Source organism: Polyodon spathula, chromosome 2, assembly GCF_017654505.1.
Source record: "Polyodon spathula isolate WHYD16114869_AA chromosome 2, ASM1765450v1, whole genome shotgun sequence".
Taxonomy (NCBI): Eukaryota; Metazoa; Chordata; class Actinopteri; order Acipenseriformes; family Polyodontidae; genus Polyodon; species Polyodon spathula.
In genome coordinates, this window is record NC_054535.1 from 104853918 (window position 1) to 104871664 (window position 17747).

Here is a 17747-nt window from a genome sequence, read left to right on the forward strand (position 1 = left end):
GCAATTATTAAAGTGCAGGAACATTAAAAAAAAAATAAAAAATGATACAGCAGCGTCTGGCTGCAGTTTGCTTTTAGCCGAAGTGTTCTCTAAGACGGAGTTAGCTACCAGACACAATATGACTCAATTAATAAATAAATATATATGTATTATTTGTCATGATGTACATGCATCAACATATGAAATTAACTGAATAAGTAAAACAAAAACAATAGGCAAGTGTATGTTAATAAACTATAACAATAAAGTAAGACAAACTAATGTAAATAAAACTAAAGTAAAACAACACAGTCAAAAATGAAATTATGAAATTATGTACTATGAAATCAGCTGGCGGGTGTTTTTCGGTCTATTACAATGGCAGACGCGAAAATAATGGAGTTACTTAGGGCTAACTTAATGTTAATAAACTCACTGTCAAACTAAATTAACGCAGCACCCCTACACACGTTAAATGTGGCAGCAATATACAAGACAAGCGCATTACTTAACAGAACAGTGAAGCAACTCATCAGAACGGGAAACACCAAACTGCTCTGTGACTCGTGTCTGATTCAGGTTTTTTTTTCAAGAGCTTGAACAATTTTAAGTTTGTGTAGCAAGAGAAACAGTGGCTCATTTTGCCATTTTTGCAGGTTTAACCCTTTGACCAACATTTATGCTTAAGTTCAGATGACCATTTGGAACAAAGCCCATGAAATAATTTTTTTTTTAAATAACTGTAATAAAACCATGTACATGCTTTGTTAGATTAGCATAAATAACTTACTGGAGGTGAAAATAGAAACCAGAACGGGTTGCAAACTATGCAGATAGCAAACACCAGGGTAGGTTTGTTAAGTATCCTGCTGGGTTCTGTTATGATCTCCTGTGACAAGATCACACAATAAGACTGTCTTCAATTTGCAGATTAAAGTATTAGTTAACCTACAACAAAATACAATCATGGGATTCCCTGACTATTCTAAACATAAAACTACTCAATGTAGCACCTTGAGACACTTAAAAAGATTATAAAAGAAATACTTGCCACCTCTGGCTAGAGGAGTATAGCCACAGGATTTAAAGACTCCAAATAGTTTAGGACACAAAAAAAACACTTTCATAAATCAAAAAAGACCATTTGTCAAATATATAGGCTAAAGGTAAATTGCTAGAAATATTCCTTTAGATGTACTGTGATTTAAAGAAGACCTCTGCTGTTAGTGAAATGGGGTTTACAATTGATATATAGTGTGGGTATCTGCTGGGAATGTCTGTCTGCAACAGTCTGAAAACTGTGCAGCTTGTCCAAAATCCAGCCAAGCAATTAAACAATGACGCATTGACAACCAAACAGAAAGACAGCACTCAATACAGGAGCAACACATTGTTACCAGTCAACCAATCAGCTGCAGAGAGAGCTCATTACAAATGGCCAAAAACCACAGAAACAGAATAAATAAACATTTGCTCTCAACAGAAAAAAAATACACCTTTCTTTTTTGGGGGAGGCTGGGGGTGAATCATACCAAAAATTGATTTTCATAAGTCTAGCAGCTGGAAGTTGAAAGGTTAAGATATAGGAGCATGTTAGTATGTATGTCTGCATGTGTCTGTATAGCTGTGCATGTGGCTTCTTGGGAGAAATTAAAACATATCCTTAAGGCAAATGTCTGCTCCAAGTATCATGGGAACTTTAACATAGACAAAACAGATGCGGCCTTGGTGTTAAACCTCCCCCTCTCAACAGCAGCATCTCTAAGAGAAGCACATCCCTCTGCACCAAGCCAGCCTACTGGTAAACACAGCACATCCAGGGTATCATCAAGCCAGGCTACTGGTAAACACAGCACATCCAGGGTATCATTAAGCCAGCCTACTGGTAAAAACAGCACATCCAGGGCATCATCAAGCCAGCCTACTGGTAAACACAGCACACCCAGGGCATCATCAAGCCAGCCTACTGGTAGACACAGCAATTCCAGGGCATCCTCAAGCCAGCCTACTGGTAGACACAGCACATCCTGGGCATCATCAAGCCAGACTCAAACCCTGAATACACTGTGGTGTTTCTCACACAGCTATGCAAACAGCAAGCAACACAACGTCTACCTTCATGCCATTGGTAATATAATAATTACTCTTGCAATTAAAAATATATATATATATTTAAAATTGAACAATAAGTTGCTATTGAAAGACTAATTTGCTGCAGTTAGACATGTGGTTAGAACAGCTAGATCACAAGCACCCAGCTAGCAGCAGAAACAGTGCTTCTGTTCATGTCAAGTTTGGCATAGGACATTGAATTACTCTATATTGTTGTATAATGTATTCACATATTATGGATCTGTTCCTTGTGTTGCAATAAAGGTATTTAAATATCAGTTGAAACAGAACGCTGGCTACCTATAATACGCTGCTGATTAAATAACTATACTCCCTTTCATAAATACAAATATTGCAACATTTTTGTGTTGTCACTACTCCTTGCAAGCTTAGTTTCACTGTTTATGAAGCATTTAAATTCTGTCTTGGATTTTGTCCCAATAGCCGTCCCTCTCTCCCCAAAGTAAACTGCTGTTTGAAAATTTTTTCCCAGTAATACACAAAGTGTTCATAAGGATCTCATTAATTCTGGTTTGGCACTGCTGTGGTCCACCCTTGCACAGATATATCTGGCCACAATTTTCCCTGGAAAAGACAAAGCACTTTTATCTTACCTCTGGCTGATGTTGAAGGTCTGGGATTCTCATTCTCTATGCTTTCTTCATCTGTGCTTCCCTCATAATCTTGCTCTGCTGGCGCTTTGCTCTCAACAGTAGATGTGTCACCTCTAAAAGAAGGTAACGAATTGCACAGCTGTCAACAACCTACTGTACTCTGTGGATCGCCAACACAGACAGCAGACAATAAGCTAGTGTGCAGTTAATGTATTGTTTAAGACACTGTTTAATAATACATTACAATGTGATTACTTTGTGCTTCTCTGTAAACACATCCCAGGAAACGTTTCTGCTTATCCGTGTTAACTGCTGCACTCAGTTGTTTGTTTAATTATCTTGGAAGACAGAACCCCAATTGGGGACCATATTAAATCAGCAAAGTGCAATAACACATGGTGGGTATGTGCCCATCCTCATTTGAGGACATACTTCAGTACTCCATGAACATTCATGGTTTATCCTCTATGTATCAACCACTTGGGCAAATGGGTTTGACAGGGCTGCTAACAACGACTGGGAGGAAGAAACTTTGACCCAGTGTAGGCTTTTTTTTTTTCCGCTTTGATATAGTTTCTCTCTTACATAGACAAATATATATGTTAATAAAAGCATGTTGTTTTACATTTTCATTTTCAGCGTTACTCTTTTAGGAATCATGCTCTATCTCCGCTCATAATTAAGACAAGAAGTGCATGCTAAGATGGTCCCTAAGGAATATGACTATATTTTGCTTTTGCTAAAATTAGGAACCTCATCCTAGTCTTTGAAGAAAGGTCACTTGATAACACTGTCCAGAACTGGGAGGACCCCTACATTCCCAAAACACTGGAAACACCCCAAACACCCAACTCCAATGCAGGACATTTAAAGACATTTTTATTTATTGCGTCGTTCAGCTTGGAGAAGGACATAACTCCTGTCTGTCATCAAAGTTATCAAAACACAAAAAGACCCTTTTTACTGTTAACCCAGTTTTTGGAACATGTCAATTATATTTAGCATTTGAAAACATGCGTGAAGTGAAGAGCGAAAACTCTTTTGTCATGATGTCAATATCACTGCCCAATACTGTACAGAACTGTTCTGACTGGAGGCTTTTATTTGAAGTTCAATAGTGTTGTAAAACATGCCATTAGAATGCTTACTCTTTGAATAACAAAACCAACCCCACTCAAATGTATCACAACAGTGTTTATTTGAAATAACAGAAACCCATAAAAAAATGGGCCTTGTGTTTTCTTTCAACCTGTCTATCTATATATATATATATATATATAACTGTAGCCTTTTTTTTAAATCATTGACTTTTGTCTAAAACTTTCTTCTACAAAAGGAAAAGTACTGCCATTGCTATCAACTCAACAACCAAGGACAATGTAAATTAATTAAGACACTCATTTAAAGAGAACTATATATGCACTGCACAGTGCCGGTGGGATTTTCATAGGGATTTTTTTTTATGTTCCTGTCAAATGTTTTATAGTTTTTGTCCTGCACTTTGATCGTCCTTCTTGGAAACTAGAGCAATAAATGAGACGCAGCCTTACAAATAGTTGATGTTGCATAATGGCTGAACGAGTTTCACTTGACGTCATGTGCAGTAAGTAGGGCCCTCAGTCAGAAATTACACTGCTTTCACATTAATGCCAGACATTCTGATCTCCTCAACAATGTTATGTTTTAACCTGAAATTGTCAATATTAGTAAGTGAAATGTACTGTATAAGTAATTAGTGAACAGAAATTACCTGTGCTGCAGTTCCGACTCCACCTCTTCTTGTGCTTGTTTCAACTTCTCCTGCAAATTTCTTATCTTGGCCTTTTTCTCATTGAGGACCAGGACAAAGCGAGTGTACAGATCCTGCTCCAGAACCTCCTTGGCCTGGACGTATTTCTTTAACCTGAAGACAGACAGTATAGCAGCAAGCAAGGTGGAAGCTGTTTGAATGATGCTATGAAAGGTGCTATACAACTCAACTAGAAATGGGATGTTTTGTGAACAAAAAACAAAGAACAACAACAACGAACCCTTGTATGCCAAAAAACAACGTGGCACTGGTAATATAATAGAACTAAGAACAGGATGAAGTCACTACCTCAAATGGTGTCTGAGATGTGAGGTTCAGCAGTATAACCTGAAAAATGTCATCCACTGTTGGTGTCTCCCAAAGACAATTCCTGGAAATCCGACGATGTACTGAATTGATCTGAAGAGTTAAATATTTCAGGCTCCTCTCTGACGCCTTGTTTCTCCAAAAAAGTTCAACAGTTCCCATAACCAGCAGTGTTTAGGGTCTCACTGTTCAATTCTGAAGGAATTACAATATCATAATCACAGGTTTTTCAATTCTGATAGCCTATCAGAAAACAAAATCAGCATGCATAGCAAGATCCCCTCCTGCCCTTTTTTCTGTATTCAGAGAGTGAAAACACATGAATGACAGGATCACATACTGAATGTGGCCTTAGTTCCTGAAGCAGACTTACACCCCAGGTAACTACAGGTCATACATCGATAGTATGGTGTCTCTTATTGCATCAATAGTGAAATAATGTTTAGAACATAAGAACATAAGAAAGTTTACAAACGAGAGGAGGCCATTCGGCCCATCTTGCTCGTTTGGTTGTTAGTAGCTTATTGATCCCAAAATCTCATTAAGCAGCTTCTTGAAGGATCCCAGGGTGTCAGCTTCAACAACATTACTGGGGAGTTGATTCCAGACCCTCACAATTCTCTGTGTAAAAAAGTGCCTCCTATTTTCTGTTCTGAATGCCCCTTTGTCTAAACTCCATTTGTGACCCCTGGTCCTTGTTTCTTTTTTCAGGCTGAAAAAGTCCCTTGGGTCGACACTGTCAATATCTTTTAGAATTTTGAATGCTTGAATTAGGTCGCCACGTAGTCTTCTTTGTTCAAGACTGAACAGATTCAATTCTTTCAGCCTGTCTGCATATGACATGCCTTTTAAGCCCGGAATAATTCTGGTCGCTCTTCTTTGCACTCTTTCTAGAGCAGCAATATCTTTTTTATAGCGAGGTGACCAGAACTGCACACAATATTCAAGATGAGGTCTTACTAGTGCATTGTACAGTTTTAACATTACTTCCCTTGATTTAAATTCAACACTTTTCACAATGTATCCGAGCATCTTGTTAGCCTTTTTTATAGCTTCCCCACATTGTCTAGATGAAGACATTTCTGAGTCAACAAAAACTCCTAGGTCTTTTTCATAGATTCCTTCTCCAATTTCAGTATCTCCCATATGATACTTATAATGTACATTTTTATTTCCTGCGTGCAGTACCTTACACTTTTCTCTATTAAATGTCATTTGCCATGTGTCTTCCCAGTTCTGAATCTTGTCTAGATCATTTTGAATGACCTTTGCTGCTGCAACAGTGTTTGCCACTCCTCCTACTTTTGTGTCGTCTGCAAATTTAACAAGTTTGCTTACTATACCAGAATCTAAATCATTAATGTAGATTAGGAATAGCAGAGGACCTAATACTGATCCCTGTGGTACACCGCTGGTTACCACACTCCATTCTGAGGTTTTTCCTCTAATCAGTACTTTCTGTTTTCTACATGTTAACCACTCCCTAATCCATGTACATGTGTTTCCTTGAATCCCAACTGCATTCAGTTTGAGAATTAATCTTTTGTGCGGGACTTTGTCAAAAGCTTTCTGGAAATCTAAATAAACCATGTCACATGCTTTGCAATTATCCATTATCGATGTTGCATCCTCAAAAAAAATCAAGCAAGTTAGTTAGACACGATCTCCCTTTCCTAAAACCATGTTGACTGTCTCCCAGGACCCTGTTACCATATAGGTAATTTTCCATTTTGGATCTTATTATAGTTTCCATAAGTTTGCATATAACTTATGGAAACTATAACAACAGTCACCCTACATACAAAATATTAACTTACAATATTAATTCAGAAAAATGTATATTGTAGCCAAGCCAACAACTACTATTAAAACATAAAAAAGTGCTGATGTATTTTTTACTTTCCAATTAAGCCTAGTTTCTATGCACATAGTGATACTGGAATATTGACAACCCTTAACTATGCCTGGTTACTTTCTCATATGTAGTTTATTATGTACAGTGTCAGAGGGGGACATAATAATGACTTTATCCAAAAACAAAGACTTCAAGAGTTATAATGTAATTTTTTCAAGACGAAGGCGAACTGAAATTTTACTTTCAATTTTAACTGAGAACCAATTACCTTCTACCACTGTTCCTTATCCTCTGGTGGTTTGCAAAATAAAAGCAGCTGCTTATCTCCCCGACTGACTCTGGGGTCTATTAAATTGATCTATGTGGTGGGCTTAAAGACTGCTGTCATATAAAACACTAAATAGGGCTGTTAAAATGTTAAATTTTCAAAACCATGGTACACAAATGGAAATATTTAGATCAATTGAATAGACCTCAAAAACAAGAAAAGGATAAACTAAAGCAATCTCAAGTCACATCAGCTCTTATAGACTTCCCATTCCCCGGATTTGATCTGAAAGGCCAGGCATGCCTTATCCTCCTGTCTGAATCAAGACACAGTCCTGCAGCAGATACTGGACAGGACAGATTATGAAAAACGGCCCCTTTAAACCTGCTGCAATTGCGAGTGTTTTGCTTTCTTGGGAGGGATACCAGCATAAATCATGATGTAACTGTTGATCCAGACGACTGCATGCAGCTGGGGCAAACTGGAAAAAATGTGGCCGCAACTAAGGATGCCATAAAAACACTTATAATGTGAGTGCTGTACCGCTGTGCTAAATCGACAGCACTTAAAACAGGCTGAGATCAAGCAAACAGTGCAGCAGAATTTCAGGCACAGCCCAGGTTCTTTTTTATTTTTATAGCAGTGACATATATTTCAGGCTGACCCACGTCACCCTTTAAAACACACCATGCTACCAAATGAGTTCACTGCATTACATCATTTTATCCAGCTCTTCTGTTTCGGTTTTCTTCTTTTTTTAAAGCATTGAACACAGGGCCATTGTATTCTATAGTGCTCCCGAATTGTGACATTTTAGTATGCAAGTTTTACCCAATGGAACTAAAATGTAAAGGGATGAAAGTCGTGAAACAAGACTAAGGCAAGTCAATTACAATCACCTACAATACACTTACTACCAATGTGGGATATTTGTTATTTCAACGATAAATCACCACGACTGTTACAGCATTCAGAGGAAATGAATAACATTCGGGGGGGCTGGATTTATGGGATGTCTTGCTTTTTAAAATCTGTTGCTTAGTTTTTGAAGTGAGGATGATAATCTATTCAGAGATAACAAGATATTTAGTACACAAGGGGTCTGAGTGGGGTTAAATGGGTAACATTTTGGGAAATGACTGCACTTGTGATGTCACATTATCCTTCAAATATTTTGTTTGTATTTAGAGAGGAGACAATTATTTTCAGTAAAACCACAATATTTAGTGAGAAAAAGAGTCTCAGTGGGGTAGAAGGGGGCGTTTTAAACATGCGCCCCACTTCACACAGCTGTAAAAGCTCCAAGCACCTGGGTGTTTAATTTTTTGGGGAATGCAAAGTCAGCACGTTCTGTATCCTATTTTCCACCTCAATAGAACTCCACTTACTCTTCAGTAACGTAGTCTCGTTCTCGTCCCAGCCTCTCGTTCTCTCCCAGCAGGTGTTCATTCCTGGCCCGTAGCTCGCTGCTGCGGTCGAGTCCGTGGTTAATCAGCTCTTTAATGACTTCAATGGGCTTTGAGATGGTATGCAGCTCAGCGGATCCAAGTTTGAACTACATGGGAGGAAAAAACTGAGTTACTATATGCTGCAGCACCTGGGTAAGAGTGTGTGCTTAGTACAAGATTTGGAGTCCTCATACACTGCGACATAACAATGCCCACAATATACTGTATGTTACTCACTTTTTATTTTCATGTTAAAGGTTATCACGGAAGAGACGTTATCTACATTTTTACCTGTTTAACATCCTAGTTGTTATTATTATTATTATTATTATTATTATTATTATTATTATTATTATTATTATTATTATTATTACACTATGTAACACAATTTTTGTTCCTGGGTAGTAAGTGTTATTTCCTAATTGCTTATGCCTCAAAAAGTATAGAAAATGGCTATTATTCCCCACAAACTTTCCTTTTGTAACCAGGACAGTGATATTTCAAAATATCACTATTTCCAATGGGAAAACGGGCAAATGTGTGTCTTTTTGTTAACATAAAGTCAGAAAAAAACAACATATGAATCCAAATTAACATGTATTTATACTAAAGTAATACAAAAATGACTACAAAAGATTTAGAAGGGAGTAGTTTTTCGAGATTTACGATTATACTGTAAATACAGACTCCTAAAAGCTGGATTTCAGAAGCAAATGGAAAAAAAAAATTAAATCAGTTTCAACTACACACCTCCAGTGGTCACTCTCAAACAACTAGGATTATTTTTGTATTATTGCATTAAATAAATGAAATCCAGAAGATTCTGAAGAAAGATATAATCAGTGGAGGCATGGACCTCAGATGGACATTCATCAGTTATGAAACGCCCATGCCGTGGGATGAAGTAGGAAGCGTTTGTAATTCTAAGTGTGCTGGCTGCAAGATTCTTATTTTAAAGCAGAACTATGTTATCAGTGACCACTCAAGTGACACACTACTAAGCTCCTTATCGAAACATGTCCAGCGTTAAGAGATGCAGTTGGACATTTATGACCAGGAACTGTTCTTCATCACTCGCAAAGCGCCCGGTACAGTATGGATAAACCACGACGACCGTCTTTTGATCCACAGTAAAGTCGCTTTCACCATACCATGCTAGAGATAATTTAAATGGACACTTGTAGTCCCACTGGAGCCTGACAACTAATGGTCATGAATGAACTATCAGAGACATTTCCTTTTTCCAGAAGGTATCTATAATGAGATAGTGAAGTTGTGAATCACTCTTAGGTACAAAAACAGTTCTGTAATCCCACATCATGTATTGTGCGTACCTCACTGCAGACCACATAACAGTGCTTACTGTTGCTCCCAAGACCTACACAGTTTGTAATTTTGTTGTTCCATTTTTATGGAACAGTGTGGGTAAGATCACAGCACACTTTTATGCCTAGTGTATAGTACATGGTCTCATCGTGTTATGAGGCTTGCAATGACTCTAATCCTGCTGTACTGTAGCCTGGTTCATTAAATTTCCTTGCACATTTTTTTCTTTTTTAGCAGTAATGGCCTGCTTTCTTGTCTAACTGTCACTCATCAATCGTTACAGACTAAAAAGGACACCTGCTTGGTGACTCAGGACTGGAACATTTTTTGGCTGACCCACGGCCAGCGCCATCGGCTGCTGGTTTACTTCATTCAGTTTAAAATGCTTTAGCCATGAAAGGAGAAAAGCGGATGCAACATTGTGTTTACATTAGCAAACCGTTTCACAGCAGCAAATTTATTGCAAAAGTACATTATTAACTCATGATGCCACTGAGATGGAGGATTTCAATGTCACGGATATGATGTTTGGAATAAATAATTTTATATATACAGCAGAACATGGTGAAAGAAAAGCCATTATTTCTTGACATCGTGCCATGGTGGTAAAAATAGATCATGTATAAGTTGAAAGTCCTTCCTGACCCAGTAAAGACTCACAAATCAAATATTGATAGAGGTTCTTGTTTCTAACATTGGAACATTTGGGGATGATGTGGCCAGTGTCTAGGTTTACCATCTGACTAACCCAAACCCTAATTTCACAGCCTGTACCCACTCTATACAGTTGGGTACTGACAAACTGTATTTGACATTGTACAGAATGCAGGTCTGTGATATTTCAGAATTTATTTAAAAAAAAAAAAAAAAAACACATAGGAAGTACCCACTTCCCATTGCCTAGCAAAATGAACCCCTGTGTTAACTGTTTCCATATCAGCATTGTCGACAGAAGAATCAATCCTCTACAACTTCAAAACATGCAATAAAAAAAAAAGTTAAACGTTTCAGCTAGTCTACTTGTTAGGTGGACTAAGGAAGGCAGTAGCCGAAAAGTTTGTCTGCTTGACTGAGTTTGTTGTAAGTTTTACCACAGAAGCATCAATCTGCTGGTTGGGACTGCAGCTCATAATATTGGAGTGCGATGTTGATGATCTGAACTCAGTCACTGGGCATTTCAGCCAAAGCACTGTGGCGATGCTGGTGGCACCAGCTGCTTGCATCATTCTGAAATGTAATACAGCAGTGATAACAGGGCCTGTGTAAGCCCTTCTAGGAGACAATCTGCCATACATTACATGCTTGTGAAATCTACTTCAAAACTTGCATCATTAAACAAAGGAAAGCCAACAAGCCAAATTGTAGCCTGTAGCTGCTGGATAATTACAGGGCGATTAAAATGCATTTCACTTTATTTCAGCTGGGGTATGTTTGCTAGAAACGGTGAGACAAACCGAGAGTTTCTGCAGTGTTAAATCATATCTCATTATTTACAATGCTTACTTATGCTTTATTACACTGCAACACCACTATGGTAAACTTTTATAAGGGACTTGAGATTAAAACATCTCTATTAGGTCAGCAAATAAACAAACATCATTACTATCATTACATTATATAATCAAAGCTAACATTAACAGGTCACAAAAGACAACACATAACATCATGAATTTCATGCTTCATACACTATAAGATATTTGTCCAGCACCAGAAAGCAGAGCAACGTACAGCCAGTATGCTCTTTTACTAATTTTTGTATTAAGAGGAATGATAACTACAGGGACATATTTTCAAAGCTTTTCATCACATATTTAATCAACTAACTTCAATTTTGTTTTTAAAACACTTTCTAATTTTAACTGAACTACAGTAAGAAAAAAAAAAATCACACTCTCAAGTGGTTTGCTTCTATTTTTGAAGTGGAATCTCCTGTCAAAAGAAAAGCTTTGAAAATTTGGCGATGTTCAAAAAAACAACAGAGACATACGTTTCTAAGCACTACTACACTTCAGACTGTTTATCATTAAGACTATTTTACCCATATATGTACAAGTGCTTTATATATGTAACAGTGCTTCATTCTACAGATGAGCGGTATGGCCAACTAACCGATTTAATTACAAATTAGCAAAAATAAGTGTACAACTCTGACATAGCTAGGCATGCATGGCCTCGCTTTACCTGCCCAAAAATGTTAAAATAATAAACTTCTTGAAAAGTAAAGAATAATTCTCATGCATATTCAGTTACACAAAAGCAAGCAATAATTATATACATGTGGTTAAATGGGGAGGTTTCATTATAGTCTAGAAACTGACATTTTGTTCCACTTTAGAGCAAGAGTCCTGCCTGCACCAATAAGCCTGCATCAGCAGCGAAAACCAAGCGACCTTGAACCTTGGGAAAAAGAGGGAACTTGCTTAAATACCAAGCTTGCTAAACCAAATCCATCCACGTGCCAATGCCTAATCTAAAGAAAAACTAAGCTTTATAAGTAAACTAAATGTGTGGTCGCTGTTAATCATTTTTTGTGGTTTATTGTGGTTGAAAAGAGACATTTGCATAAGTATTTTAACCACAGAGACCTTTCTTTAATTCACCATATAGAGTATCTACCACAAACCACCATGTTCTTTTACATTTTTAATAAACTGAACTCACTACATCATTCCAGCAAGTTAAATGTCAGGATCAATTAAAATGAAATTAGCAGTATATAAGCAAAAGTGTTTTAGCAAGCTAAACAAATTCATATTCTAAGTGTTTCTTAAGCTGCCATGTGTACAGTAAATCTGGAAATGTTACGATGAATTACTGTACAAACAGAGAATGAAAATAAAAGCATGTGTGCATGCATGTTGACTTTGCACACAGTGGTGACTCCAGAAATACTTACCTCCTGTCTTGCACTTCAGTTCACTATTTAGATAGTTATAGTTTTGAAAAAAGCACAAAGTTATAGCAAACATGTATTTCATTTGAACATATTATATCTGCTACTATAGTAGGTTAGTCCTGTCAGCAAGACTCACTTTCAGGCAGTCATGCACTTCCTGGCTCATATCAACTGCAGAGTGAGAAAACGTCAATTCCTTCTTTCCCGTCATTAACCAACCAGCAGTTTCTTCTAAAGACTGACATTTTTGTTGTAGCAAATTGTATTCCTTGACTCAAAAGACACTGCTTGGATGAAACAATGTAGGTTAAAACAGCTATTTTAAAAGTTTACATTTATGTCGACTGCTCCTATAAACACCACTACATTAAACACCAGTAAAGCAATACAGCGTGTTCCAACCCACAAGGCTTTCAGCTTAAAGCCTCCAGGAATCTGCTTTTTTTTATTTTTATCGCATAGACATAACCATTGAGTTTGGTGACATTCCCCCGTAAGTGATGATTCTAAAAGGCATCCCATTAGTTGAGGTGATCTGTGAGATATTGATTACAATCTATTCGGTCTAAACTGCGACGTTGAGTTGGCTTTTGATAGTTTCTTACTCTGAATTGTCATTTGAAAGGAAAAGCACATCCATAATAGTACCAAACCATAAATAAATAAATACATCAAGACATTCATTTTAGGGGTTGCAAGTAGTTGTAAGTTGTTTCTTATTAGTTGTAAATAAAAATAATGAATAAAAAAAGCTTTGAGAATCAAGCCCATTGTGTCCACAATGAGGCACTTAAATTAACTTCAAAAAGGGGTACTGTACTTGTTTATAAAGTGAAGACCATATCTACCAGATCTGATCTAATAAGCTGATCTAATAAGTACCACACTTAGTGTAGTGTGGACATTGCTGCTGCTGTTTCCGAGCAGTTGTGCAGCTGGTTGCATGGAGTAGAGCAGGGTTCTGCTTTTAAATGAGCACATAAAGTAACACACTCCCCATTGTCACAGGTTGTCTTCTACAGTGTGCTTGTTAGCAATTTCATTGTGCAGCTTTTCACACAACAAAACTGCTTACTGTAAACCCAGCTTTAGGGGTCGCTCTTGGGTTGCCATGAACAGAAAGGCACAAGAAGGTTCACCAGTAGATTGCTTCTCTGTTCCAACACCTGGATCTGTTTTGTACCTCAAACAATGCAGAAAGCAGCCTCATATGTGTGCGGTTGCTGTTTAGCGTCATCAAATGATTCAGAGCAGAATCTGTTGAGTGAGCAGACATCACTCAATCACCAATGTGGAAGGGGAGGCGGTTAAGTCTTGATTAGGCTGATGTGTGTTCTCCTAATTCTATATTCCCTAATGAACTTTCAATCTGCAATAGTTTTTGGAACTGTATTTACAATCCATGCTTGTACTCCACTTACAGTGGATTTAAGCCAACTGACTTTGCATAAATTGAATTAATGTACATTGCTTAATGTGGCAAGCTAAAGAAATAAGAGCATATATATATATATATATATATATATATATATATATATATATATATATATATATATATATATATATATATAGAGATAGAGAGAGAGAGAGAGAGAGAGAGAGAGAGAGAGAGAGAGAGAGAGAGAGAGAGAGAGAGAGAGAGAGAGAGAGAGAGAGAGAGAGAGAGAGAGAGAAAACCTAATTAGGTTTAAATACCCCCACTGCTGACTGAACATTGCCAACTCTTTCCATGGGTCTCTGACACTCAACAGCAATCTGCGCACATCTGATACTGCTTAAGTAAGCACATTTTCTGCCATTAATTCAATTTGTGCAAATCATGTGGGGATCAATTTATTTACATAAGGTAAAACAAAAAAAAAAAAGTCAAACTTTTTACATTTACAAGCTGGTATGTGAAAGGTATTGGTTGGATTTTATTTGTAGATGTAAATTGGGAGCCAACTATTTTACATGTTATAGCAAGGTGCTTGTTATAATATGGAACTAACTACTATTAGAGGAAGGATAGGGTCATTGGAGAACAGCATTAAAACAAGGGTAATTGTTTAACCACTCGAGTAAATTTCAGTAAAAGGTTGAGTAAGTGATAGTACACGGCTTTTAATTCTTATTTCTATATAATGGCCAGTGAGTTGATTAACAGCATGGTTATGTGCACTTATGGTTACCACGTTGCCCTTCATAAACATAACATGCAGAAAAAATGTATGGACCACAATTTTGGTAGTTGTTCCTGCATCCAATGAAAATCAGCCCTAACTGCCTGAACACTGTAAGCATGTTAGTGCTTCAGTGACACTAATTTAATCATGAAGTCAGATTCTTAGATAATCCAGTTTATTTAAACCAACAGCAAAGGCATCACATGTATTTTCACACAACGTGTGTTTCATTAGGACACAGTTTAATGAAACCATACATTAGCCAGAACCTGTCTCAAAGGGTTACAGCAGGCCTATGTCACACTAGCTTTTCATTATCGCTTGGCATTTGCTTTAAAGTTGCAGGTATTTGAAGTAAGGCAAGTAAATCAACTAAAATAAAATCCAGATTAATTTGTCTGCACCATGAAACCACATATTGAAATTAATCTGACATTGGAAAAAAAGTTACCCAACTGTTAACAGGCTTGTAAATTCGTGACTTATTTAATTTAATGAAATATTATTTAATGGAATTATACCTGTTGTATATTTTCCTGTTACTCTTAAATAATATTTGTTTTCATATTGCATGTCTCCTAAACTGGGAATTTTGTTTTAAATGAAGGGACATTTTCAACACAACCTAACACAGGAAAGGTTGCATAACACCAGCATTCATCCCCAAACCATCTTCAATGTAAATTTCGTGTGACTACCTTGAAAAGTCTGTAAGTGGCAAATGCTGCCATAGAGCAGCTCTCAAATTTTAGTATGCCAATGCTATCAAAATGTATTGAGCTACAATGGAATCAATTACTGTACTGTGGTGCCACACAGTATATATGCACTACCATCCATAGGTGGAGTGTGGGTCCAAAATGTGTGTGTGGGTATGGGGAGGCCACATTTACAGTGAACACGTGAACTGCTTTTTTGGTGATCTACATTTTTCTGTTGTTGTTGTTGGTTAATTCCATCCCTGCAGATAAACGTGTGGAATGTGGCTGAGACTTGATTCAATGATCGACCATCAATCAAGTCTCAGCCACATGGTATAAAAGCAAGCGGAAAGCCTTTGTTAGCTGGAGGTAAAGGTTGTAAGTAGCAGGGTGTGCGCACGGCTGAAGCGTTATATAGCAAGGTTGCATGGGTGTATTTCTTTTGTTTGTATGGTTGTTTTGTTTGATCAGACCTTTTTGTTTGTTAATAATCTCCTATACTGCACAACTCCTGTTTCTGAGTCTGCTTCCTGAGGGTAACCAGCCTGGGCTGTGACGTTATCCTTTCACAGTACCTATAAAAACGCTGTTCAGTATTGATTTGGAGAGCAAAGCTGCCACGTCTATAATTACTCTGCTTTGCACAGTATTATTCAACAGTGGCACACATTGTTACCCCGTTACCTGCATTGTCTTTAACTATGTCCACAAATAGCCTGGTAATAACATCAGCTTCTCACCTATTGTATGGGAATGATTGCTTAGCTTTTGCAATACAAAGAGGCGCTCAACGATTTTTTTTTTTTTTTAAATCAATGTAACAAGATTTTTTGATTCCTAATAATATGTTTCCTAATTACACTGATGCATAAATATATTTGTATGTGTGTTAACTATGCCCTGTTGAGAGATCCACTTTGTGAATTTTTCCTACCTTTCACTTCTTTGGGCATTATTGTTTCTTCATGCAACTGTCACTGTCAATAGTGATTCTAGTAACACATGAACATTTTGTCAAAATGTAAAACATCATTGTCCTTGTTTTTCCTGCTCTAAACTGAAAACCAATAAAAACATTTTTTTTGTTGTTGTTGTTTTTAAGTGATTCTAGTGCGTTTTTTAAATACGAATCTAAAGAATACGTTTACAATATAGCTTACATCTTGCTTAGTAAATCACATTAAAACGCGGTTTAAAAGATAATTTTAATGATACAGGAATGAGTAGTTAAATGGATACTGTGGCTTTGCCCCTTGAACCTGGTCTATGCTACCATTTCAGGACCACTGCACAATGCTTGTTCTAAACTGGTTGTGTTGGTAATGCTGTGGCCTGTTCGTGGTTCTGATAGGGTTAACTCAGACACTATAAAATGAAAGTGCCATATCCCAGGGGTGTGCTAATTGTAGTTACTGTGTTCTGGAGAGCAGTCTGGGGATAGATTTTAAGGTCTGAAGGTCTGTATTTTGACACAAGCCAGAGGTTGCCACCCATGACCTTGACATTATCAGGCTACCAACCCTTCATATGGCATTTGAAGGATAGTGTTGACATAGGCAATCATGTGTCGACTTCTGTCTATTTGGTAGACATTGTGTTCGCATGGCACTCGTCATTAAACCAGGATCCTTGCCAAATTCTTCTTTGTTTCCTTCCCCCAAAATGAGATCAGGTTTTTGATTTCTTAATACATTATGCAAATTAAGAATGACAATTACAAGATACTAGTTTTGCCCAGCAAATGAAATTCAGAGACTGGGTATCACAGTGGAATTGTCTGTGTCTTGAATATTGGTCTTTCGTTGGAGACCTTGTGCTAATCTATCAGAACAGCATGTGAGTATACAATATTAAAATAAAAACAAGCTACAACTAAGACTAAGTTCAGCAGTACATGATTGAGAAGAAGAAGAAGATGATTTAATAACTAATAAAAGATATTAAAAGTGCTTTCGAGCATTAGCCAATAATAACATACCTTCAGCATCCCTTTGCTAAATGCAAAGCTTCAAGGAGGTCAACATCCTGCCATTTATTAGATGACTGGTTTAAATGAAGAGGCCAACACACAATATATATTAAAAAAAAAAAAAAAAAAAAAAAACAGGACCTGATATGAGATGTGAAAAGACAAGCACTGTATGCTTTGGGTTATTTAAAATCGCTTAGAGCCTGGTGATGAATGATAGTGACACTCACAGGCCTTCCTACAGAGGAAGCATTGTTCCTTTAAAAGGACAAGCCTGGAAATAATTTTATTTACAGAA

General features: G+C 37.2%; 1 protein-coding gene across 3 annotated transcripts in view; it reads right to left on the reverse strand.

The window, feature by feature from the left end:
* The window catches only part of LOC121306287 (DNA repair protein XRCC4-like), a 126183-nt gene that overhangs the window by 53088 nt on the left and 55348 nt on the right, over positions 1 to 17747 (reverse strand). For all 3 annotated transcript variants that reach the window (XM_041238039.1, XM_041238046.1, XM_041238031.1), the window contains exons 4-6: positions 8333 to 8499; positions 4456 to 4608; positions 2706 to 2818 (exon numbers count right to left, since the gene is read on the reverse strand). In XM_041238039.1, coding sequence (XP_041093973.1) covers positions 2706 to 2818; positions 4456 to 4608; positions 8333 to 8499 — 433 coding nt within the window. The remainder of the gene's footprint in view (positions 1 to 2705; positions 2819 to 4455; positions 4609 to 8332; positions 8500 to 17747) is intronic.